This window comes from Sceloporus occidentalis, unplaced genomic scaffold, assembly GCF_023333645.1.
Source record: "Sceloporus occidentalis isolate IW3139 unplaced genomic scaffold, rSceOcc1.0.p SCAF_1, whole genome shotgun sequence".
NCBI lineage: Eukaryota > Metazoa > Chordata > Lepidosauria > Squamata > Phrynosomatidae > Sceloporus > Sceloporus occidentalis.
Genome location: NW_028316981.1, coordinates 276,752,371 through 276,779,092, shown reverse-complemented (window position 1 = coordinate 276,779,092; position 26,722 = coordinate 276,752,371). Strand labels below are relative to the sequence as shown.

At 39.5% G+C, this 26,722-nt stretch overlaps 1 protein-coding gene across 1 annotated transcript; it reads left to right on the top strand.

The window, feature by feature from the left end:
• The first annotated feature begins 8,187 nt into the window (after positions 1 to 8,187).
• On the top strand, positions 8,188 to 10,413 carry LOC149323923 (uncharacterized). The gene is made up of 3 exons (XM_089484311.1): positions 8,188 to 8,395; positions 8,694 to 8,897; positions 9,837 to 10,413. Exons 1-3 carry the CDS (start codon positions 8,188 to 8,190, stop codon positions 10,319 to 10,321), a joined length of 897 nt encoding a protein of 298 aa, XP_089340437.1. The 3' UTR covers positions 10,322 to 10,413.
• The last annotated feature ends 16,309 nt before the right edge of the window (positions 10,414 to 26,722 follow it).

Sequence of the window (26,722 nt, the reverse complement as noted above, 5' to 3'; positions counted from 1 at the left end):
TAAAAACATAGTTTCTTCCTGTCTGGGTTTTATGTAACTCTGAGTATCCATCCAAAGAGATGTCCAGTTCTGCTATTCAATCAAATATTTATGTCTGCAAAGTATTTTTGTGTCTCAGTTTTTTGGAACTAACATAGATCCCCACTTTTCATATGGATATGTCCCAGTACAAAATCTATATGCTCCATATGTATAATTACGTGAAGTCAAGACAGCTTTCAGTTAAGCTATTAAGCTATCACTGCCAAACATTTAAAGAAAAATAGCACATAGACTGCACCCATGCAAAGTTAAAACTTTGTTAATGCATGTTACAGTTTGGTATCTGTGTCCATGTATTTTAAACAATGGGAGAAAGAACAGGAATAGGTTCTAAAATTGCACATTTGGATTTGAGTAGCACTTCTTCAGTGAAAGCTTTGATTTTCTTTGGAGGGGAAAGGAGTACAGCAAGTGTGGCCAATGCCTATGGTTGATTCTGGGAGTTGTAATACAAAAAGTAACTTTTCCAGGTTCTGTGGATGACCAAAAAGACAGTCAAGGGTTTGGGTTCCTATCACACAAGACTAGAGCTTGGAAAAGTTACTTTTTGACTGCAGCTCTTACAATCCTCTAGCCAGCATGACCAGCACCCATGTTGACTGGGGAAGGGTGGAACCTGTGGTCCAAAAATAACTTTCCCAAGCTTTCCAGAGGATGTCTAGGATGCAATAATGCATCTATGACTGGACCTCAGGGCTTCCTCCAATGGTCACCTGGTCCATGGAGAATGACAGGGACAGTGGCAAGTTGGCTCAGCACCAGCCCTTGAGGAAGAAGGAGCACACTGTAACATGCAGATGCAGATGTTGCTCAACACACCATCCATTCTTAGTTTTACAAATATTTTATAGTTGGAGTCATCCACAAAGGTACATTATGGCTACAGATCCTTACTCATTATTTGCCTTTTATTACTAACCCCCCACCCCACATTTTCCAATTGTATTTTAAAATAAAATCCCCCTTTTAACAGCAAAATCATACTGATTACCAAGGCAATCCCTGTAGCCCTACATTAGAAACTCGATTTTATTCCTGCAGTCGTCATGGTGCTATGGATGAAATGAGCTTAACAGCTGTTGTCCATGCTCAGAGCATTTCTTTATCTTTTTTTTTTTTTAAAATCAGGACTTGAGGGGAAACATTTTGTTATTTGTCTAAACTATTGGAAATGCAGAATCAGTTGTAAAGCATGGAATGGCTGGGGGTGTTGACAGAAGCGCATAGCCTCCCACATTTCAAACATGAAAACATAGATGCCTATATGAATTCGTAAGGCATGTGGCTGAAGAACATGAAAGTGTGATTGAAAGGATGTGTTCAAGTGAAAATGTTATTAATGAGGAAAGACACATAAAACTGTAATCTTTGAAGCAGAGAAACTTCTGGATTTATATACTCCATTTAGGAAAAAAGAAAAAACCAAACCAGTATGTCCAGTATGATAATAAATACTATATTATATAGCAAAATGAACCAGACACTGCTCAAAATGACAGTTTTGTCTCAAGAATCCTGACTACTACATGTGCTTTGTATTCACACTCACTCCATCTGGCAACACACATTACTGGTCTATATCTGAAAGTTCACATGGTCATCTTGAGATAATCATAGCCTCCCAGTGGGACTCTTGTTAGGATAAAAATGCACTGGAATTGAGGAGAAATCATGTGCAACACCTTCAGTAGCAGATGATATAGAAAAGAATTATGTATGTTTGGAAGAATGATGATTGTAATAAAGAATGTGATGCATTCCAGTGACCTTTTGGGATGTTATCCTCAGCATACAATCTTGAAGAGATTTACCTGGGAATAGTTTCCACTGAGGGTTTTCTTCTGAATAGACACGTATAGGTATTGTTAATATTGCTCTGCAAAAAGGGTTCAGTTCCCTGAGGGGCTCAAGAGTGCAGCCCCCCCACCACTGTCACAGATCAGCTGTATGAATGTGCTCAGATATCACCTGATTGTCCTTGCACAAAGAGCAACCTTCACTTTCAGTAATTTTCCATGTCGTGACTTGTCATTTGGTTTGTTGTTGTGTGCCTTCAAGTCATTTCTGATTCATGGTGACCAAGATTTGTTCAGATGAGGTTTGCTATTGCCTTCCCCTGAGGCTGAAAGTGTGTGACTTGCCCAAGGTCACCCAGTGGTTTTCATGGTCAAGCTGGGAATTGAACCCTGGTCTCCAGAGTTCAACGTTCAAACCACTATGCCACTCTGGCTCATGTTGTTATTTGGTAGAGAGGGAAAAGTTAATTGAAAAGGATTAACTATTTAATTAACCGGTAAGCTCAATATCTGTCTTGGTAACAATCTTGATAGATTTGCTTTAGGAATGTCACACATCAGAAATGACTTGAAGGCACACGACAACAGCAATTCACTAACTGTTAAATAATTGTTTAGCCTTTCATACTAATAGTTAAGTAACTGTTCATCTTTTCCTACTAATTTCCCCACTCTATTACTTTTAGAAGCCACTAACCATAGATCCTACATGGGTTGCATCAGGGAAAAGCTGTGGTTAACTGCAAAAAAAGGTGTGGCTTGTTTGCTTGCACAAACGAAAGCCAAAATAAAACAGAAGCCAGTGGAAACATTTCCTGGTTTCTTGAGCCATGGTTAGATGGTCCAAGAGTGGCCACTGCCAATATCTTAGCAATACTCTATGACAAGTTAAACCAGTTGTCATCCTGGGCCACAACTGAAACTACTGCAAAGAAGGAAGAGTTCCACACTTCCTTGTAACCACCAGTTGCTTTCATATAAGAATCTCTTTGTTTTCTAAATAATCACATCCTGTCTCTTCTCTACCCCAAGTCAATTGACAGGCCTCAGACACTAATAAGCATTGATGAAATTAGAAAAGCTCAGCAGGATGTAAGGACTTAATGCAATAATAAACTAGCTTTAATACATCAGTTCAGATTCATCCCTGGTTTAATTTGTATGGAATTCCATTGTATTACATCAAGGATTATTTGGTGTAATACATTGTCCTTAAGGTATTTATTATCATCTCTGATTCATTTTGTTCAATATTCAATAGCTGTCGGCACAATTTGTTGTTCATTTTTTGTGGAAAACTTGCATGTCCTGGAGTTTGTAATATTTTTATTGGAAAATAGTGTGTGCATGTGCGTGTGTGTGTGCATAAAAGAAAGACATACGAAAATGAATCTAATTTAGTTTAATAATACAATATTCTCCTTCTCTCAGGCTAAGATTAATCACCCCGGGAAACACTTTGCCTTGCATACTTAATATGCAAACTCTAAATCTTTGAAAGCTTTAGCCAATAGCAATATGACAAGTTTAATAGATAATGTGCTTTGTGAAGATGGATTTAATTATCTTGAGTAATGAGGTAAGAAACTGCCGGAGCTTCTTTTTTAATCAGTAGCCTTATAAGCATTTAAATCTGTCAAATAAAAACAATATTCAGTCCCAGATAAATAAAAACTACCATCCAACCAAATAAAACACTAAGATTTTTCTTCTTATATATGCAAGGAATCATATTATGCTGACTTGTAACAACAGAAAAAGTGAGTTTCTTTAGAAAGGTTGCAATTCTATGCCAAGGTAGGAGGGAGTGACAATATTTGCCTAATGGTACCATTTGGTTGATCCAAATTTCATCAGTACAATGAAATTTGTGGTTCTTGTTGCATAGACTAGGACTACTGGAGATCTATTTTCTGTCTTTTGTTTCCATAATACAATTTCACAAGGCAATTGGAGGATTGCTCTTTGTTTCACATAGCCCTATTTCACTTCTCATTTGATCTGTTGGCCTGGACTGTAAACAATGTCTTGCTGAGGAAAATGTGTGTGTGTGTGTGTGCGTGCGTGCGTGTGCATGCGCTTCAACTTAGCATCTTGTTGCTACTAAACCAAAGGGTTATTCACACATCTTTTTTTTTTAGTGCAACGAAGCAAATCATCTCACTCACGCATTTCAGGTTTATTACTCACACGATGGAACCACATCAATGCACATCTCTGCAAATTTGGTTGCTCACACGTGCCAGCACTTGAATAAAGATGAAGCTGACAATGCAAATACATTCAAGGCATACAGGGTTTTATTCTGGGCCTATGTAGGTCTATTAGCACCAGTTATTCATACTGCCAATGATGCAAATCTTTTTTAAAAAAACTTGGGAAAACCCCTGATATGGATTATCCCCGATTAAGTGAATTTTTTTGGCAGTCCCCCAAAAACTTAATCAGATGCATTCAGGATGCATGTGAACAATAAAAATTCCACCCAGATTCATCCTGAGTTATTTTCATCATCTGAATAACCCCTACATTTCCCACATAAAATAAATTCTGGCACTTGTACAAGGCCTGAGTAGAGTAACCAGGATGTCTCAGGGGCCGTTTCCACTGGGGTATAACGCGGGTTACGAAGCGAATTCATAAAGTAGCGTGCCCATTTGAACCCGATTTAAACCTAGAACGGTTCTAGATCACCCCGCATGCGTCCCCATTAGAAATCGATTTATATCTGGCTCCTTTTTTTAAACCGAATTAAATGCCTTTAATGCGGGATAAAAAAATAGAAGGTTCAACCCTACTATTTTACTTTAATCTGGGATAGGAATCGATGTATTTTAAATGGGAACGATAATACGTGATTCGGGTTACCTGTATGGGAGGAGTCAAGCGCGAGGGGGGCTGGCTCCTTGCCTTGCCCCCATCCGTCGTGGCAGTTGCCATTTTCTCATCAGTCGTCCTCCTTTGTCTGCGGCTCTGGAGGTAAGATCAGTATTTTTTAATATATTAATATTTTCACATAGCGCAATTCCGAATAGCATAGCGGAGGCCTCGCCATCTGTCATACGTGTCAACCCCCCCCGCCCGGTTGAAATGTATTTACATGTTATCTGAACGATTGCTTGACTACGCATTATTTATTTAATTTGTATAATTTTTAATTTACAAATGCACCTTTTTCACATTGCTGTCAGACATCTGTCATTCCCCCAGCTGAAATGTATTTAAATGTCATGTTGACTATATGCATATCATCATTTTTTATTTAATCTGCTTTCTTAGTTTAAATTGTAATGTAACACTATTATGGATTGATTTTGCCAAACCATATGTATGCATTGTGTGTACATGTGTGTCTGTGTGTGTATGCACTCTCCCAAAAGTTGCATCCCACATGCGCGCATGCAAACGCACACAAAGAAAATATGTGTGGTTATTTGCCTATATTTACTTGTCTGTGTGTGTGTATATATATGTGTGTGTGTGTGTGTGTGCGTGTGTGAGAGAGAGTACAGAAAAAAGCATTTGTATATATATAAATGTATATATATGCGTGTATTTATATATATATATATATATATGTATATATATGTGTATATACACATACATGTATATCTATATATATGTGTGTGTGTATGTATATATATCTATGTGTATATGTATATGTGTGTATTTGCGCATACATGTATATATATATATCTGTATGTGTGTATGTGTATATATATATGTATGTATATATATGTGTATATACACATACATGTATATATATATGTGTGTGTGTGTGTGTGTGCGTGTGTGTGAGAGAGTACAGAAAAAGGCATTGGTATATATATATGTGTGTGTGTGTGTGTGTGTGTGTGTGTGTGTGTGCTTTTGATATTGCAGACTACAATTCCCAGACTACCCTCCCTTCAAATCGCTGTAATATCCACCGCATATCCGGAACCAGTCAGCATTCTACAACAACAACAACTAACTGATTTCCAACTGATTTCTTGTATTTTTCTATTGTTGGCCTGTTATGATTACTTTCAATAAAATCTTTTTTCATGTTCATTCTTCTGTTGTAGAATTATTTCTACCTCAAATTACTGTATTGTTATTGTTATATATATATATATATATATATATATAGAGAGAGAGAGAGAGAGAGAGAGAGTTAGATTTGTGTATATAAATACATTACGGAATTGTTATTGTTATCTAGATAGATAGATAGATAGATAGATAGATAGATAGATAGATAGACAGATATATTTTCCTGTAAATATACACATTACTGTATTGCTATTGTTACATATATATATATATATATATATATATATATATAGAGAGAGAGAGAGAGAGAGAGAGAGATTTTCTACTATATATATATACACATTACTGTATTGCTATTGTTATCCATATGGGATATATATATGTGTGTACATATAGATAGATAGATAGATAGATAGATAGATAGATAGATAGATAGATACATTTGAATGTTGGGAGTTGTTGTTTTGATGAGGTTTTTGGCCATCTCTGCCAGATGCCATAACAAACTAAAATACCCCAGCATTCATTAATTATAGTGGCATCTTTTTTTTCCCCCCAGTCCAGTGCTGAAGCAAACATATTCCTATTGATATGATTTCCCATTGATATGCTGGAAAGGGGCAAGTTTTCGGGGCAGGGCAGGTTTGGCAGGGCGGGTGAGTGAGGAGAGGCAAGGAGCAAGTGGGCGGTGCCAGGGCACGGTTTTGGGTCGGAAGTCGCGCTTTGCCAGGGAGGGTCAGGGAATGGAGCTATTCTGTTCACGAGCACAGCAGCCTACAAGCGAAGGACACGGCTCCACTTCAGCTACTCCAGATCGGGGAGGGGGATGTGCGAGCGGGCACGCGCACGCTCCTACAAGCACCTTTTCCTCTTGGCCTCTGGTGGGGGGGAGGGACAGCATTTGCATCTTTTGGTACCTCCATTTGTCTCATACAAGAACAAAGAACAGGAACTAGGACATTGCCTGTTTTAGGATGGAGTCAAAGGTGTGGAATTCTCACCTTTTATGTATACTCCTCCCTCTTTTCATCCCTCTCTTCTCCGTAGAGCCATTTTTCAAAAACAACGCTTGCTTGCAGGTCGGCCGCTTGTGTTCCTCCTTGGCAACTTTTGGCAAAACCAATTTTAAAATTTTCAAAACAGCCATGGAGGACACCGCGAAAGTTGGTGGGAGAGGATGTAGTTGGAAAGTAGATGAGACTAGAGCTTTGATTGCTATTTGGGGTGAAGAGAATATACAGATGCAACTAAACAAGAGTCACAGAAACATATGTGTTTATGAAAAAATAGCAGTTCAGCTCTCTAGAAAAGGATTTTCTAGAAGTAGTCAGGAATGTAGGATGAAGTGTAAAAGCCTAAAGAGAGCTTATAAAAAAGCTGCTCAACTATCTAGAACAAGTGAATCCAGAGAAAACGGAGGTACTCGTGATAGGTTCCCCTGGTCCAGGAATGGCGGTGGTTCCACCTGTCCTGAACGGGGTCACGCTCCCTGTGAAGGACTCCGTGCGCAGTCTGGGGGTGCTTCTTGACTCGTCCCTTCGCCTGACTGCTCAGGTGAATGCGACGGTCAAGAGCACCTGTCACCAGCTTCGGCTTATTCGCCAGCTGCGCCCATACCTGGCCCAGAGGGACCTTGAAACTGTGGTAAACGCCCTGGTAACCTCGAGACTGGATTTCTGCAATGTACTCTACATGGGGCAACCCTTATACCAAACCCGGAAGCTTCAAATGGTGCAGAACATGGCAGCCAGGCTGGTCACTGGTACGTCCAGGGTCAGTCATATAACACCGGTATTAAAAGATCTCCATTGGCTGCCCATTCGCTTCCGGGCGCAATATAAGGTGTTGGTGATGACCTATAAAGCCCTAAATGGCCTGGGCCCAGGATACCTGAAGGACCGCCTCTCCCCATACATTCCGCCCCGCACCCTCAGAACATCTGGGCAGCAATTACTTAGGGTTCCCGGGGCGAGGTTTGTCTCCACTACCAGGAGGACATTTTCCATCGCCGCCCCGGCCCTTTGGAACACGCTGCCCATAGAGCTCCGCTCAGCTACCTCCCTGGCCCAATTCAGACGGGACTTGAAGACCTACCTGTTTGGGATAGCATTCCCTGAATAAGGTCCCATAGGCCCCCCCCGCCGCACCGGCAACGGGATTGGCTAACCTGGGGCCTTTTGTTTTTATGTTTTATGTAATTCGTGTATGATTTTAATGTTTATTGTTTATTGTATTTTAATTGTTGTAAACCGCCCTGATCTGATGGAAGGGCGGTATATAAATAAAAATTTTATTATTTATTTTATTAAGTGGTATGGGAGCCATAAATATCCCATTTTTTAAGGAACTGGAGGAAATATTTGCTGGTGACGCCTCTGTGGAGCCAAAAAGAGCTGCTGGTGGGAACCGCCTTGAGTTCAGGCATCTTGAGGACACAGATGAACCTATGGAAATGCCACCTGATACCCAGTCAAGTGATGATTTGAGCACCAGTGCTGGTTCAGAAGATTTATTTTCACAAGGTAAGATTTATTTCCTTCATGGAATGCATGTACTGATCATTTAGTATTCCTGTTAATCCTAATTCATTTTCAACACTTTATTTTAGGCAACAATAGGTTTCTCATATATATATATTTCTATATATTTTACTTATTGCATAACATTACACAGTAATTTCAAAGTAATATATAAAATGATGTCCTTATTTTATTATGCATAGAAAAAAAGTTATACTTGATTAAAATAAATTCTAAAAGGAAGACGTTGCTATTATATTATTATTATTATATTAATTATTTTTTGCTGCACACCTTGCAGAAGCACAAGCAGGGACAATTCTGCTCAACTTGACACCAGTTAATGATGACATTGACCTAACTCAAATTGTAACTGTTGGAGAAAATATTGAAAATAACAGCAATGCAAATGTTCAGCATAAGGATAGCCAAGATGTAAATATGTGTCCTGAAGATGAAGATAATGAATGTGCATTTCCCAATCTGCAACCAGTGAAACCCAGTGGTGAGAATTATCCCTATTTTCTGCTGCTCACTATTTTTTCTAGATCTGTTCATGGTGATGATCATTTATTGCATGAATCATGGGTTCAGAGGTGCTCTGTAAGGCTGGGTGTGTTAGTTTGGAAAACTTGTCTAGCTATCTCTGACAGGAGGCAGGACAAACTTCATATAGCAACATTGAAGCAAATTTACTAGTAGTTCTTTAGCCTCAAAAAGGATTCTGTAACAAATGGCAAAGATGGTGATGTTTCTCTTATTTCAATATATATATATATATATATATATATATATATATATATATATATATAATTTATTATATATATATTATCTACATATATACATATATGTGTATATAATATATATACTACATATATTGTATTCATACATATAATGTATATATATATATATATATATATATATATATATATATGAGTGTATATATATATAAAATTACATTAATATTACTTTTATTGGATATATCAAATATATCAAATAAAAACCTACGTTTAACATAGCAGGTATGTTTTTTTAGGTACAACTTTAATACTTTAAATACTCCTTTTGAAATTATACATTTGGCTAGATGTATTCTTCTATTTTATTGTACTGTAAGTATTATTTCATTAATTTCTGATAAACTAAGTTTTTAAACATTATATTTATATATATTTATTATATTTTTATTTATGTATATTTCTTATATTTATATAATACAAAATTTATTTATTATCAATATTCTTAATGAATGTAAGTAATATATACATTAAATTACATATATCTTAAAATGATACATGATAATATTTTTAATTATTTTTCATTTTCTTAGTTAATGTTTATTTAAATATTTATTAAAATTATCTTACTATTTTTAACAAGTAAAAATATTAAAATTCTGTTGACATGCAGGAATTTACTATCTGAACTGTTTCTATATTTCCAGCCACTTACGTTGCCAGGCAAAGGCAAAGCTTGACCCCGCAGGAGAAATTAGCGATGATTAAAAGAAAAAACGAGAAATCGGCCTGTGTTCAAATGTGTGAACAATTGATTCAGTGTTCCAAAGAGAATGTACAAATGATTATTGAAAACAGCAATGATCGGCTATCAAAAGAGATTAATTGGAAGGAAATGTATTTTGAAAAAACAAATGCTAATTTTATGAGGCTTATTTCTGTTTTGGAAGATTTTTCTTCAACCTACAAGGAGGCTTGTTCAGAGTTGAAAAATAAGGATGTCAGGGTTTTTAGACGTGTCAAGAGAAAGCTGAGAACCCAGCCACAAAATGTGCAACTCACTCCTGAAAATAATGAGTTGGGCACGGGCACAAGCGAAAATGAGCCATGTACTAGTAGAATCCAGGTTCAAGAGACCAAAGTTGTAAGGTCTCAAAGACTTATTCGCAAACCAATCCCCTTCTCACCATAATGTTAGGCATATAAGGGCTGTATAATATGTGGATTGTTTAGTAATAACATTTTAGAAAGGTTATAATAACACTCCGTGTAACTTTGCTTACTTTTTTATATGGATAATGAATAATTGTTGAAACAGTTCACTATAACTATTTTGGAATGATATGTATATGTAACCAATTTGTTTTTCCCAAATAAATATTCAATTCATTTCTGTAGGAAAACTTATTTTTCCAGTTTACCTAGATATCTTATCAATACTACATACCCAGAAATTATTCAAAGCATTTTATAAAATATTTATTACAGAAATATATATTTTGAACAATTACAAACATAATTAAAAAAAACTGGTGAAAACAATATAAATAACTTAATTTACAATATACATAAATAACCAAAAACAGAACTATGTAAACAGTAATACATGAAAAATAAATAACATTACAAATTGCAATCATGACAAAAAAGTGACTTGAAATGTAATAATAGTGCTGTTTTATAAAAAAAATTGTGAAGCAGGAAGCTATCAGAGTTCCTTTGGGTCCTCCTCATTCTTCTGGTCTGTCACTAATACAAGGGAAAAGGCAAGAATTAATGAGCTATAGTGGATATTATCCATGTTTAAAGAACTATGTATTATTGTTCATACTTTTCTGCATCAAAATGCCTTCTAGGAGCTGGACTTTTGCCTCCAAGGCACATATCCTCTCCTCTTGACTTTTATCTGAAATTGAAAAATGTAATAGAACGCTTATGTTCATAAGTGTAAAAAGCATTTTAAAAATAATTAACTTAACTGGTTGATGCAGAATTGAAATCATCTGACAGAACATAAATATTACATTACATACATATTACATTATTCAGTGATGTGCTGCATGATGTGCACATTACTGAATGATGTGCTAAGTAAGGGAGCACATCATTCAGTAATGTGCTGTATATGTTTTAATACCTCCATGGATAGCCCTTATGTACAACTCAACTATGGTGGGCAGAAAGAGCAGAAATAACACCATAATGATCTTCACATGTAGGAGGAGGTGGTGGCGAGTTTTGTCTCCCTGTAATTAAATCAATGATAAAGCTTTAATATGAAGTTATTGGTTTTTTAAAACGATAACCTTGGAAATTAAAGGGGGAGCGAAAATGGGAAATGGCCACCAAAACAGAAACAAAAAAAAACACACATTAACTAGTCTCAGCTTCATAGAAATGCATGGCAACATTGCTAGGCTAGACCCTTTGTGGGAGCAGCCTTGGTTTGCTGGGGAATTGAATATTGGAATGGGCACCAAGACAAGGAAAGGATTTTTTGGGTGCATTTCTGATTGTTAGTTAGCTCTAATTAAGGTAGCACATCAGTCAGTACTGTGCAGGAATATTATCTTTTATTATCATGGCTTCAACTTCAGTATCTGCAAATAATAATGATTAAATACTTGCCATGTGAGGTCCCTTCCTGTGGATCCTGGGGAACTGTTTAATAAGAGATATGTATTGTCAATCATTCCATCACGATAACTAATAACATAACATTTAACAATAAAGAACAGTATTTTTATTGTTTTCAAAAACATATGCCAACTGTGGTGTTAGAAAGGTCGTTCCTACCTAGGGATGGTACACCGTCAGGATCTTCTAATCTAGGAGGAGCTGGTGGCGAATTTTGTCTTCCTGTAATTTAATTAATGATAAAACTTTAATATGAATAAATTGGTTTTTGAAAACCATAACCTTGGAAATTTCCAAGTTCGTTTTCATGGAGATTACAGGAAATCTTCATTATGGTATTACAGAGGAAATGAGGTGTTGTAATCTCACCTGTCTAGTACACCCCTCCCCCACATTCCCCTAAATGCTCCATGTATAGTCCTTATGTACAAAACTACTTGTTAGCTGTAGCTGATAGCAGCCCTAGGTTAAGGGGGAGGGAAAATGGGAACTGTGCCCCAAAACTAACACATGCAAAGAAAAACACAACACCTCAGCCTCATTGGAAATGCATGACAAAATTGATAGGCTAGACCCCACACTGGGATTTTGTTTGTGGGAGCAACCTTGGATTAATTGTGAATAGGATATGGGAATGGGCACCAAGATAAGGAAGGGATGTTTGGTTACAAATTTGATTTGGGGATGGGTGAAACATATGCCTTTGGGTAAGAGGGGAAGATTACCAATGTGAAATTGCCTCAAAATGGGGGATGGGATGGCTTGGATGTTACACTGCATCTGGCTGAAATGGGGGAAGGGAAGTCTTGTCTGTACTCTGCATTTGGCTCATGGGGGAAGGGAAGGCAAGGCTTGTTTGTACTCTGCATTAGGCTCAGGAAATGAATGGAATATCAAAGGACAGCAAAGGGATGTTGTTTAAGAGATTAGCCTTGGGTTAAGGGTGAGAGGGAATTGGTTAAAAAAAAAACCCTTGTCACATTAGCCATTAAAAAAGTTTGAACATAGTCTGTGCCACCCTTCTCATAATCCACCCCAATAGTCCTCTGATTTAATCCGGCACCCCCAAAAACACGCGCGCACACACACACACACACACAACCAGGTCACACTGTCTCAGCCTCAGAGGAGATGTATGACAAAATTGCTGGGCCACATAGACCATAGGGAATTTTTCGATTTTTTGAGTAGTGGGAGCCATCTGCCACTGAGGCATCTCTTGAGAAATTGTTTTTGGTATCACAAAACCCATAGCCACATGGTCACAGCCTAAACTTGAGAGGAAAAGATTACCGATAATGTTAACTAAAGTGGGCTATAATGGGGGAAGAGATGGCTTGATTTTACACCGCATTTGGCTAAAATGGGGGAAGGGAAGGCTTGTCTGCTGCTGGCTGAGGAAAGGAAGGTATATACCTCCCCCACATTCACCTACATCCTGGGACAGCACTATTGTTGTAAACAGCTATGCAGACTCTTTAGGCATATTCATATGTTTTAAATCTAATGCTGAATGACTGTTTAGGCAGAATAAAGTGATCTTACTCAAATGCTCCTTTCAGTGATCCAGGGTCCTTCAAGCATGTGCGTGCGCGCGCGCGCACACACACACACACAACCAGGTCACACTGTCTCAGCCTCAGAGGAGATGTATGACAAAATTGCTGGGCTACATAGACCATAGGGAATTTTTCGATTTTTTTGAGTAGTGGGAGCCATCTGCCACTGAGGCATCTCTTGAGAAATTGTTTTTGGTATCACAAAACCCATAGCCACATGGTCACAGCCTAAACTTGAGAGGAAAAGATTACCGATAATGTTAACTAAAGTGGGCTATAATGGGGGGGGGGGGGGAGATGGCTTGATTTTACACAGCATTTGGCTAACATGGGGGAAGGGAAGGCTTGTCTGCTGCTGGCTGAAGAAAGGAAGATATATACCTCCCCCACATTCACCTACATCCTGGGACAGCACTATTGTTGTAAACAGCTATGCAGACTCTTTAGGCATATTCATATGTTTTAAATCTAATGCTGAATGACTGTTTAGGCAGAATAACACACACACACACACACAGCCAAGTCACACTGTCTCCGCCTCATTCAAAGAAAATGCATGGCAACATTATTTTGCTAGACAACACACAGGGATGTTTTTTAAGAGCCTTGGGTTAAGGGGGAGAGGAAATTGGTTAAAAACAACCCTAGTCACTATTATCACAGGAAATGCATGGCAACACTGCTATGCTAGACAATACAAGAAAGGTATCTTTGGGGGGCTTTAAACTTACCAGCTGGAAAGCGTTCGTCCAGGTGTGGTGATCCTGCAATCTCCCACATTTCCCTGAGAGTAGCGAAATGAGTAAATCTGGCAATCTCATGTTGAGGAGGATTCGGGCCAAAGCTATCTATTAATTTATAAAATTTGTTTTTTAAACATTTAAATTTCCTCCGTGTCATTTGCCATGACCGGGGGTAGCCACTATCCCGCAGTTCTTTAGCCACGCGGCGGAAAATATGGCAATTTTTCCGCGGCGTGCTCTGCATTATTAATGGCACAATTTTTTTGTACCGCAAAAATATGGCCAGCATAATTTGCACCTCCTCTGTCAGCCAATACATGTACCTCTTTACCTGCTCCATCCTCAAACCCACGGAGGTTACAGTACCCGCAGTTCCTTTTTTTATACCTTTTGCAAAGGTTAAAAATTCAGATAGTAAACAATGTTGCTGTTTATTTCAATAGAGATGTTAATAGCCGTATATGGGAACCACCCATATGTATTTAAGTACTTCTTTACAAAGTTTAATTACATTATTTTTACAAAAAGTTGCTACCAAGGTCATCCATAGGTGATGTTTTTAAAAACACTATTGCCGGTCATATATATCTATATATATATTGCATAGAATATCGTGAAGAAGTACCAATGTAATACAATGAAAAAGCGCTCAACTCACACAATCACTGAAAAGAGAAGACAATGGAAAAGCGCCCAATTCACAGAAGAAATGGCATGTTAAAAAAGGGCATAGTAGAAGTTAGTAGCTGTGTCTCTCATTGCTAGAGCTGCTGCACTTTGCTTTATTAACCTGAATTTATCTGATGTGAACTGCTTAAGAGGAAGGGGACTCTGCACCTGCACTGCAAAAATAATCAATTTCCATGCTGTGGAATGCTGGGATTTAAAGTTTGTGGTGGCCCCAGTCAGAAGTGGCTAAACAGGTCCTCCAAAATACAAGTCACAAAAATCAATGGCACAGAGCAATAATCGCTATGAAACAAGTTAAGTGAATTGAGGAGGAGATCTGGGAATTGCACAAGAGTTACTTGTGGCTGGCATATATGGATGCTTTGCTTCCAAAACAAGAAATCCCATTGCTGATGCTATTTGCAAGTTGGTTCTGACTCATGGCAACACAAAGTCAATTTCAATAAGGGTCTGAGAGAGTGTTTGTCTAATGTGTCCCAAAGGTGCATTCTGCAAGATCTATATACATATTATAACTATTATTATTATTGGATCTCAATGCATCTTAGGAAGTAGAGTGAAGTCTAGGTGTGAAGTCTAGAGTGTTTGTTTAATGAGTCCCAATGTGTACAGATGTTGTTTAATGCTGCAAGCTCTCTATACATATTATTGTTAATGTTATTATTATTGCATCTCAATGCATCTTAGGAAGTAAATGGTAGTGTGGTCACTGTTCCCTTCCTTTCGCAGCATCTAGCGTACTTTTTTCCTTCCCTGCCCCCTCCACATGCTGGTCGCCATCCTTTAATAAAAGTTGCCATAATTTCATCATGTGATGAAAAGAGGAGGAGATCACACACACACACACACACACACACACACACACACACACACAGAGGTCACACTGTCTCAGCCTCAGAGGAGAGGAGATGTATGACAAAATGGCTGGGCTACATAGACCATAGGGAATTTTTGGATTTTTTGAGTAGTGGGGGCCATCTGCCACTGAGGCATCTCTTGAGAAATTGTTTTTGGTATCACAGCCTAAACTTGAGAGGGAAAGATTACCAATGCTAACTAAAGTTGGCTGTAATGGGGAAAGAGATGGCTTGATTTTACACAGCATTTGGCTAAAATGGGGGAAGGGAAGGCTTGTCTGTACTCTGCTTTTGGCTGAGGAAAGGAAGGTATACACCTCCCCCACATTCACCTACATCCTGGGACAGTACTAATGCTGAATGACTGTTTAGGCAGAATAAAGTGATCTTAATCAAATGCTCCTTTCAGTGATCCAGGGTCCTTCAAGCACGCGCGTGCGTGCGCGCGCGCACACACACACACCCTATTCACACTGTCTCAGCCTCAAAAAGAAAATGCATGGAAGTAGCCTTGGGTTAAGGGGGAGAGGGAATTGGGTATCAAGGAAATACAATGACAAAGCGCTCAACTCACATTATCAATGGAAAGAGAAGACAATGGAAAAGCGCCCAACAAGGGAGCGGATATCTAATGTTAGTACATCTAACTGTGAGATGTTAGTAGCTGTGTCTCTGAGCTTAGTGCTAGAGCTGCTGTACTTTGCTTTATTTACCTGAATTTATCTGATGTGAACTGCTTGAGAGGAAGGGGACTCTGCACCTGCACTGCAAAAATAATCAATTTCCATGCTGTGGAATGCTGGGATTTAAAGTTTGTTGTGGCCCAGTCAGAGGTGGCTCAACAGGTCCTCCAAAATACAAGTCACAAAAATCAATGGCACAGAGCGGTAATGAAAGTTAAAGTGGAGTCAACCATAGAAGCAAAACTGGCTTAGGTTCTTTTCTGGGGGAGAAGGTGGCACAGATTAAATGAAAGGAGAAGATCTTAGAATTGCACAAGACTGTCTTGTGGCTGGCATAGATGGCTACTTTGCTTCCAAAACTACAAATCCCAGGATGCCATTCATTGCTAATGCTATTTGCAAGTGGGTTCTGACTCATGGCAAACCAAAGGCAATTTCAATAAGTGGTTTTCCTGGTAAATGTGTTCAGCTGGTGTTTATTTGGGGCTGAGAGAGTGTTTGTTTAATGTGTCCCCAAGGGAGCATGCTGGAAGATCTATATACATATTATTCTTATTGCATCTCAATGCAAATTAGGAAGTAGATTGAAGTCTAGGTGTGAAGTCTAGAGTGTTTGTTTAATGAGTCCCAATGTGTACAGATGGTGTGTAATGCTGCAAGATCGCTATACAAATTATTGTTAATGTTATTATTATTGCATCTCAATGCATCTTAGGAAGTAAATGGTAGTGTGGTCACTGTTCCCTTCTCTCCCTCTTTCGCAGTATCTGGCGTACTATTTTCCTTCCATGCACCCTCCACATGCAGGTCGCCATCCTGTCATAAAAGTAGCCATAATTTCATCATGCGATGAAATGAGGAGGAGATCTTAGAATTGCACAAGAGTGTCTTGTGGCTGGGCTGGCATAGATGGCTACTTTGCTTCCAAAACTACAAATCCCAAATTGCTGATGCTCTTTGCAAGTGGGTGCTGACTCATGGCAACCCAATTGCAATTTCAATAAGCGGTTTTCCTGGTAAATGTGTTCAGCTGGTGTTTATTTGGGGCTGAGAGAGTGTTTATTTAATGTGTCACAAAGGAGCATGCTGGAAGATCTATATACATATTATTCTTATTGCATCGCAATGCAACTTAGGAAGTAGATTGAAGTCTAGGTGTGAAGTCTAGAGTGTTTGTTTAATGAGTCCCAATGTGTACAATGCTGCACAATCTCTATACATATTATTGTTAATGTTATTATTATTGCATCTCAATGCATCTTAGTAGGTGTGGTCGCTGTTCCTTTCTCTCCCTCTATCGCTGTAATAGGCGTACTGTATTCCTTCCCTGCCCCCTCCACATGCAGGTTGCAACCCAGAGGCCAGAGGAGGAGGGACCCCCCCCCCCAAAAGGTGACATGACTGAACCTGAGTTGCCTTTTACAATTGCAAGGAATTGGAGCAGCCCCCCCCCCTGCTTCCCCTCTTCAAGTTAACTCTTCAAGTTAAAGGCTTGAACCTCCGTTTGTGTGAGGGTAGGGGGCTTTTAACCCTTAAAAAAGTTTGAACGTAGTCTGTGCCCCCCTTTCTCATAATCCATCCCTAATGTCATCTGGTTTTAACCCTTTTGTGTCACCTGACAGAGATGGCTGAACAGGTCCTCAAAATTAAAAATCATAAAATACCATAGCACTTAAGAGTGTTATTGGAAGTTAAAACATCAGTGTCTGCTCAGAGCCGAGGAACTATAGCATGTGTATTGAAATGTTGAATAACAATGAAAACATACAAAAAAGCAATTGTCATTTGTTGAAATGATTTATTGATATACATTATACGAACACATGTTCTCTTGATGCATATTGCAGCCATGTCATGTTAGTATTTCATAGCCATTTCTAAATTACCAAATTTAGGAATTGAAATATGTCACAAAGGCATCTCTTATTCCCTCCCCCAATTTCCTCTCATCATCATCACTGATGTAACGTCGTGGGTCTATAACAAATGTTTCTGGAGAAGTGTTCCTTCCATTTAAAACCTCCCCATTGGTTTCAATAATGTTGTGGAGAATGCAACCAACAAGAATCGCTGATGGTATGTTATCCACGGAGAGATCGAGCCCGCACTGGAGGGCCCGAAATCTTGACTTTAATCTACCAAAGCTCCTCTCCACGATACAACGTGCTTTTGACAGCCTTCTGTTGAACACCCCCTCCCTTTTGCTGTGTCCCACCTGGAAAGGGATTAGCAAGAAAGGTTTTATCGGGTAACCACCATCTCCAAGCAGAATTGGGCCAACTTGTTTTCCAGCAATAGTCACAGTCGGACGACCAGGTACATAAATACCAGCCTTCAGAGCGTGGTAAATGGGGGATTCTTTCAGCAGAAATGTGTCGTGGTTGGACCCAGCGAATCCGGTGAAAAGATCCTGGAATATTCCTTTATTCACATGTCGCCTGCAGAAATATGGAGTGCCTTTGCTTCCGATTGATGTACTGTGCGCCCTCATGAGCAGGTGCAATTATAGGAATATGACAGCCGTCTATTGCCCCAACCACCTGTGGAAATCCTAGCCGCTCAAAACCAGCCATTACCTAGGGATGAAACATTACAAAGGATTGTGTCAGTCAGTTATCGTTGAACATTTGCAAAGTAGATGAATGTATTGATACATTCCAAGCTCCAATGCAAAATGTGAGGAAGGTGCAGTTTTCCTTCCTATTGTCTTCGCTTTCAATGAAGCTAGGGAGGCAGGAAGGACGGCTTCTATCCCTCCTCTTTCTCTCTTTCATAAATACCTCACACTGAATTAACCTGTACCTGTAGAAATTTAGACCCATATATTTTTTAATCTATCCTGCTATCCATCCATCCATCCATCCATCCATCCATCCATCCATCCATCTATCTATCTCTCCATATATATATATATATATATATATATACACACACATATATATCCATTCCTCAATCCATCTATCTATCATCTATCTATCTATCTATCTATCTATCTATCTATCTATCTATCTATCCCTCCCTCTCTTGCTCCCTCCCCCCTCCTCTCTTGCAATCTCCCTATAACTCTCTCTCTCTCTCTCTCTCTCTGTCTTCAATTAAAATTGAAGGTTATGGTTTTCTGAGGGAAAAAAAACTTTACTTGTCAGTAGTAATATACTGATAAAAAAGTAATATACCCTCGAATAGCTGGAAACAGCCTACAAAATCGGAAAAGGCCAAAGAAATTACCAACCTTTCTGTAGTTTCCAAGGTAGACAGCTCTACGGAGCAGATGCGTCTCCATGCAAAGGAAGACTTGAATTATCGCCCTGTAAGCAGTCGACTTGCCCACTCCAAAAAATGTAGCAACTGTTGCATAAGAGCCTTTATGGGCAAGGTACATGATGGCCATGGCAATTTGCTTTTCCACAGGGACTGCCTTACGTAGCCTTGTGTCTCTCCAGGTAAGATGAGGACACAGCTCCTTAACAAGAATATTAAAAATAGCGCGAGGCATTCTGAAAGTCCGTTTCCACATCTCATCAGACCAGACAGTTCTGGCATAAACATTCCAGTGAACATCAGATTTGGGGTAAATCCACCACCTTCTAGACATCGGCTGCATGCTCAATTGGGAATTTTGCGAGTAGAAGCGAAGCATGCCATTAAGATCTTTAAGATGTGCAAGCATTTCTGCATCATGTTCACCATTTTCAAATATAGACATGACTATTTCGCGTTGCTCCATCAAGTTATGCATAAGCAAGCTAATCAGAGAAAACAAATTATGAAACTCGCCTAGAGGATCCATGGCTGTATGAAGGAGGAGAACTGCGGAGCGAAGGGGGAGGACTTGTAAGGCTCAAGAGCATGACGTAAAAGCCAAAGCGCAGCCTGATTGGTCCTTTCAAAAAACAGGCGCAAAACAGAAGGGGAAATGGTAACGGACGGACAAATGGGAACGACTGTAGGACTTACATCAAGTTATATTACTCCGGTTTAAAACTACGTCACTACTACGTCATTTGATTGACAACCACGAAACCGGTTTAAATCCTACATTATACACCGATTTATGTCTTAAATGGGGACGATCAGCAACATTAAAACCGGTTTATAGGGATGAATGGGAACGAAAAATACCCCGATTCGGAAAGCGGGGTAAATAGCGTGGTATTTTGCATCGGATTTAATACAATCGGTGTATTATATAGCGGTTTAAAAGTTAAGTGGGAACACCCCCTCAGTCTTTGTGCCTAATGGTAGAGCTGACCCTGCTAGTGTTATTAGTTCCTGAGAGCAGAGGCCAGAATAAAAGCATCCTCTTTACTTGAAGTGGTTTTCCGTAATCTGGTGTGCCCTGCTGGCTAGAATTGTGATAGTTGGAGTCCCACATACATGGAGAACATCTGGTTGTGGAAGACCAAATTCAGGCATACAGGGCAGAAATGAAATTGCCTTTTGCTTTTGTGAGATTCTGCCCCTCACTTTGCAACTCTACTAAATACATAATTCATCCATTGTGTTGATTAATGATACTCTTGTCCTCCAAATAAACTGTCCCTTTATAACAAGAGTGTAATACGTATGTGCCAGTGGGAGGGATCAGTTTACCCCTGCAGCTCTCTAGTGAACTGCCCAGATGCATTTCTGCCCATCCAGAAGTGATGTGACATCACTTCTATTCTGAGAATTTGGGATGGCTTGTAGAGGAACGTGGTGAGGCAAATTTACTAAGGACTTTATCATATCACCCTATCCTTGCTGCAATCAATTTAATGAAGGGACAGGCACACATACTGGCTTAGAAGCATTCTCTACAGCATGTCCGTCTATTAGTGTGACCAGCCTCTTGCTGGCACCTTGCACTCTCTTCCATCCTCATCCTTAATCTGCTCCCTGCTCTATACCCTACCTAGAGTGCCTTGCATTGTGTGTATGTGTGTGTGTTAAATGTAATTCCAGAGAGAGGCAAATGTAGTTTAACTAAAAAAGAAAGAGAGAGAGAGAAAGAAAGAAAGAAAGAAAGACAGAAAGAAAGAAAGACTTACTGTTCCTGAGTTATCCTAGTGCTATCAGGAGCTTATTGACAGTTTTCCCCATCAATGGCAAGGTGTGGGCTAACAAGACTTCGAAAGCAAGGCAGTGATGAGAGGAAGATGATGTTAGATGATGTTGTGCGATAGGTATGGCCAAAGGTGCTGTTACTGAACTTTTATAGCAGTTTAAAAGCTCGGTATGATAAAGTCCTAAAATCATCATGTTTTCATAATGGTTTGGAACAGATTTTTGACAAAACCAGGGGGTCTCTTAGTAGTCTGGTAGGCCACAAAATGATGTTTGGAAGCTGTAAGTGGCCTGTGGGCTTCACTTCCTCACTTCTGCTTTACAACATGAATTGGCTTAATGACCATATACCATTGTGTGCATGGGCAAAGATAAAAAATATATTGTTGCAGAAGAGATTGTGGTTGGAGAGAAGAACACAACAATACAATCTATACACAATGATGAATATAAATCCTCACCGTCCATTTTTAGAGGGCTCTGTATTGCAATTTATTTTTTTCCAGAATAGTCTGATTTTAATGGCATATTGCCAGAGTTAGGGGGTTTGAGTTTTGTTGCTTAGATCTGGTGATCTCTCTGTCTCTGTCTCTCTTTTTTAATTCAGTTCCTTCCAGCTGAGAAAGACACTCAGAATGTGCAAACAAGCTATCTGGCTGTCAGAGTCTGGCACCAAGGGAACCCTCAGGGTTGGCATATTTCCACTGACTGTGAAGAGATCAGACACAAGAAGCAGAGGGTCAGGCTGTCTATAGGTGAGAGCTGCCAAAAATGCAAGTCACATGGGCTTTGGCCATGAGAAAAGTGTACAGGCTTCTGGAAAACAATTGCATGTTTTTGTGTGCATTTAAGCTTGGGTATGAAAAATGCCATATGCAAATCACAGGCAGATGTAATTTCCCTAATTCTATGCAGAATTGATCTGTGCTGGTGACTGTTTTGAAGCTTTTTGTGCATGCCTATGGTGAGTCCTAGACACAACACTGACAAATATTTACATTTTATGAATTGTTAAATAAAAAGAATTGTTTTTCCAGGGAAGATAATGAGTGAAAGATGTGTGCACGGGACTTCATTTCCTCACATAAAGGGGAAAAGAATTGCTATAAAGTCAATTAGGATTTAAACTATTTAATATCAGACTAACTGTCAGAGGAAACTGCTTATACTGTTGGACCTGCATATCCAAGGATTCTTTATCCATGGATTCAACCATCCACGACTTCAAAATATATAGGAAACTGCTTATATAGTTGGCCCTCCATATCCACAGATTCTCTGTCCACAAATTCAACCATCCACTGCTTGAAACTATTCCAAAAATATATAAATTCCAAAAACCAAACCTTGATTTTACTATTTTATATAAGGGACACCACTTCCTTATGCCATTGTATTTAATGGGACTTGAGCAACCACAAACCCAGCAGATACCAAGGGCCCAATGTAATAAATACCACTGTAAACATGTATTTGTATTAATTTGTAGGAATCATCAAAATAAATGAAAAGCCAAGAAGATTTTTGTAAAAATATTCTAATCAGCCTGAATTGGACATCATATAGATTTGGAAACATTATGGCTATTCACATAAAATTAATTGAAGAATGTGGTACTACTCATAAAAGTATTGCAGTTATCAGTTGAAAAAAGGAAGAGGGGATTCAACACTAAAAAAGAGGAAAAGATACAGATTTTTGTAAAATTATCATATACAAATATGTATAAATAAATGCAAAGATAGAAATAATTAATCAGTTCTTAACAGAAATATGATACATCTTTCCATAGTGAGGAAAACTGAAGTCAGGAGACCTCTGTGCCTGCTGAGTCTCTTGTTATGGGGCTTATTGACACTACAAAATTATAGTGTCATGGCAACGTATTATGGAATCCTGGGATATGCAGTTTGGGAAGGGGTGTTTAGAATGCTCAGCCAGAGAGTGCTAATGCCTCACCAGACTACAAACCCCAGGATTCAATAGGATGGACCCATGGCAGTTAAAGTGGCACTATAACTGTGTAGTGTGAATGGGCCCCAAGTATTCACTGTTGATGGAGAACTTCAAGTCTCCTTTCTCCTCCCTCCTCATCTTCCTTCTTTTGGGGCTTAAGCTCCCAGGCTTCCTGACCATATCAACTAGATCTACTGGAAGATGAAGTCCAAAACTTCTGTAAAACACGAGGTCACAGGAAGGTTGTAATACATGAGGCTTTGAAACAGCACTGTCTCTCAGAGGCTTGTTTCTTTTGTAAAGTAAGACACACAGCTACTCTAAATGCTCTACTTCAGCTGAGTAATTACTAGCAAGACTGATTACTGTTACATTCTTAAATCACAAAGCAGAATCCAATGGGGTCATTTTGATTATGGAAATGCATTCATCAACAGAACTGTTGGGAAGGTGACACACCTCGCAGAATTGCCTCCACCATGTGCCACCCACACCTGCTATAAAGTCCTGCAAAGCCTTCTGGAGCATGTTTTCTGTCACGGTGAAGATGGAAAGTCCCAATATTGGATTTAGGTCAAGTTTTTAAAAAGAGGAGTGTGTGTAAAAAGTCAACAAAAACATTGACATGTGAAAGAATTAGAGCTTGGGAAAATTACATTTTTGGATGACACCTTGGATCTTGCAGCAAACATGCACTCGGGTACTCTGGGAGATGTAGTTAAAAATGTATATTTTCCAAGCTCTGTAAACCAATAATTTCTGGTTTGAAAGGCAGGAGATGGAACTCCTGGAATTTTGAAAGACAGGAGATGGAATCAAAATATTGCTGTTCTATTTAAAATGACATCAACAGTTTGATCAAACAGACTCAATATTCTCCCCCTCCTCGTGTGTGTGTGTGTGTGTGTTTATATTAAGTATGTCACACCTCATTGACTCAGATATTGGCACTGCAGCCCACTCCATTTGAATCATTTGGGAATAGAGTTGCCAAGTTGACTGTAGGCCAGAACACCTGTTGCTGTAATATTTAGCAAATCCTTATGCAGCAAGACTTACTGTAAGAAAGCAACAGAAGCCCTGTCCCATATTCAACCTGGCAACCCAGTTGGCATCCAGATTTAGATCAAAGCAATTGATGGGGGGGAGCAGATTTCCCTATCCCTCCATAAAAAACAAAACAAAAATAATGACCACATAGGATCTACATAAATTTGACCTAGACAATGAGAAAATCAAAATAGTTAAAGATTTCCTATACCTTGGATCAGTTATTGGCTGTAATAATGCTAGGGAAGGTAGAAAGTACAGTCGGCTCTTCTTATACCTGGATTTTTTATACATGGATTCAAGCATCCACGGTTTGAAAATGTTCAAAAAAGTATAAATTTCAAATATCAAACCTTGATTTCCCATTTTTTATAAAGGACACCATTTTGCTATGTCATTATATTTAATGGGACATGAGCATGCATGGATTTTGTTATACACGGGGGGTCTTGGAACCAAACCCCAGCGTATAACAAGGGGCCACTGTGGTAGAAAGAGAGGAAGACCGCACCCCAGATGACTAGACTCAGGAGATTATCGCACTGCGTTCTGAGACCGTTTTCATCACGTGATGAGAACGGAACGCATTTGAGTATACCGCACGTATGTGTTCCAATCGGGTTCTCAGAACGCTTAAATGTGTTCCAAATGTGTTCCAGGAGGGTACAGATATGAATGTGTTCCCAGAGAGCTGAAACGTGATGAGAACGTTCCAACAGAAGTGTGTGCGATATTCTTATGTGTTCTCAAATCCGTTCTCGCATTCCTCCGTCTCCTGATTGGCTGAAAGAATGCCCTTCCCTTTTAGTCCTCCAAAGTCCTAGAGCGTACTAATTTTTTCTTTGCTCTCCCATGTATGACGTGCCCCCGTCTTTGACAAAAGGATTTTATCCTATTCTCTGCATACACACACGTGTGTGAGGTTTTTTTTTCTGTGCACGGGTACAAAAAAGCAGAAATGGAGACATTACATAGACATAATGCATAGCACTAACTATCACAGGTTGCATGTTTGCAAACTGTTACCGAGTCGCAAAAGCAGAGGATACAAGTGTCTCCGGAATTGTCACATAGTGACTTCCGTCGCCAGCATATTGCAATGTGTCTAGACATATTTATCTCTGGAGTTGTGTAAGTGACCCATCTCTGTTGTGTCTATGCACAATACACCATGATATCCGGGGGCTGGGGTTTAAAGGACATCTGGGGTCCGCGGATGCAGAGAGACCAAGGGCTGCACAAGGAAAAGGGGGGAAATATTCTGAGCGGGGGGGGGGGAACCTGGAGGTTTCTCACTTTTTTGTCTTTTTAAAACCTCTGTCGGGCTCTGAGGATTTGGGGCTGGCCTCCCTGCGTGCTTATGACAGATTGGGCTTTTTCCAGCTCGGCTTTGGGGCTTCTCCTCCCCCTAAAGATGATTGACAGAGGAAAGGGAGCCATTTAGGGGCAAATTTAGACTGGGGGTTGGTTGTTCGGGGTCACATGTGTGGAGGCAAGGAGACTATTGGATGGCCGGGTTTTGGGTATTGAAGCCATGGAGGCCATAATGGATGAGGGGTGCTGGAATGCTGGGAAATATATGCAAATTAGCTTTAAATTTTGGACAAAACGAGCTCATAACAGCAAAAGGAGCGGGTTGTGGGCAGCAGGACAAACGGTATAGGATCGACCATATAGAAAGAGATGTCATAGAGCAAGGAACGGCGATACTCGCCATGACACGAAAGACAGTGGAAATGTGTGGGGTCTAGGTTGCTCTTGATGCCAAATTGCTCAGTCGTGGCTCCTGTCATGGGAGCTCGACATGCCGCTGTATGCTGTTATCCTTGTGGGTAACACAGAAAAGAAAGGAGTCGCCTGCAGCGGGCAGAATTCTGGAGCAGCATTAAAGCATCTCATGAGATGCCCTAATGGGCTGCCAGAAGACTGCTGGCCAATATGATCCTGTTCTCATACTGTGTGACCTACAAGGATGACAGTATATTTCGGCCTGCACAAAGAGGCGGGGAACTTCCCCGCCTCACATTCTGGTAAAAGAAAAGAAATAGAAAAAAAAACCCTTCCCTCCCCAATGTCCCCTGAAGGTCTCTTCCATTTTGGGAGAAAGGGTGGGGGCCATGTAGAAATGCATGCAAGGCAGAGTTTCACACACTATAGACATCCATGGAGGGTGTACCGGGGATTGGCAGCATGCTGGCTAATATGCAAATGGATCTTGTTCTTTGAAAAGCATGAGCAGCCCAAAGAAGAGTATTAACTAAGCCAAAATTACATCTGAGGAAGTGGGTTTATGTGTAATGTTGACCATGGTTTTCATTGCTGGCTGGTAAAATTATTTTCAAAGAACTGTTCTCCCTCCAGCATATTAAAAA

What these genes read in the sequence shown, in the direction of transcription:
- LOC149323923 (XM_089484311.1), top strand. Translation starts at nt 8,188, where the DNA reads ATGGGAGCCATAAATATCCCATTTTTTAAGGAACTGGAGGAAATATTT. An exon ending in AGAAGATTTATTTTCACAAG is followed by an intron (nt 8,396 to 8,693) that starts GTAAGATTTATT and finishes CACACCTTGCAG; the next exon opens with AAGCACAAGCAGGGACAATT. An exon ending in GCAACCAGTGAAACCCAGTG is followed by an intron (nt 8,898 to 9,836) that starts GTGAGAATTATC and finishes CTATATTTCCAG; the next exon opens with CCACTTACGTTGCCAGGCAA.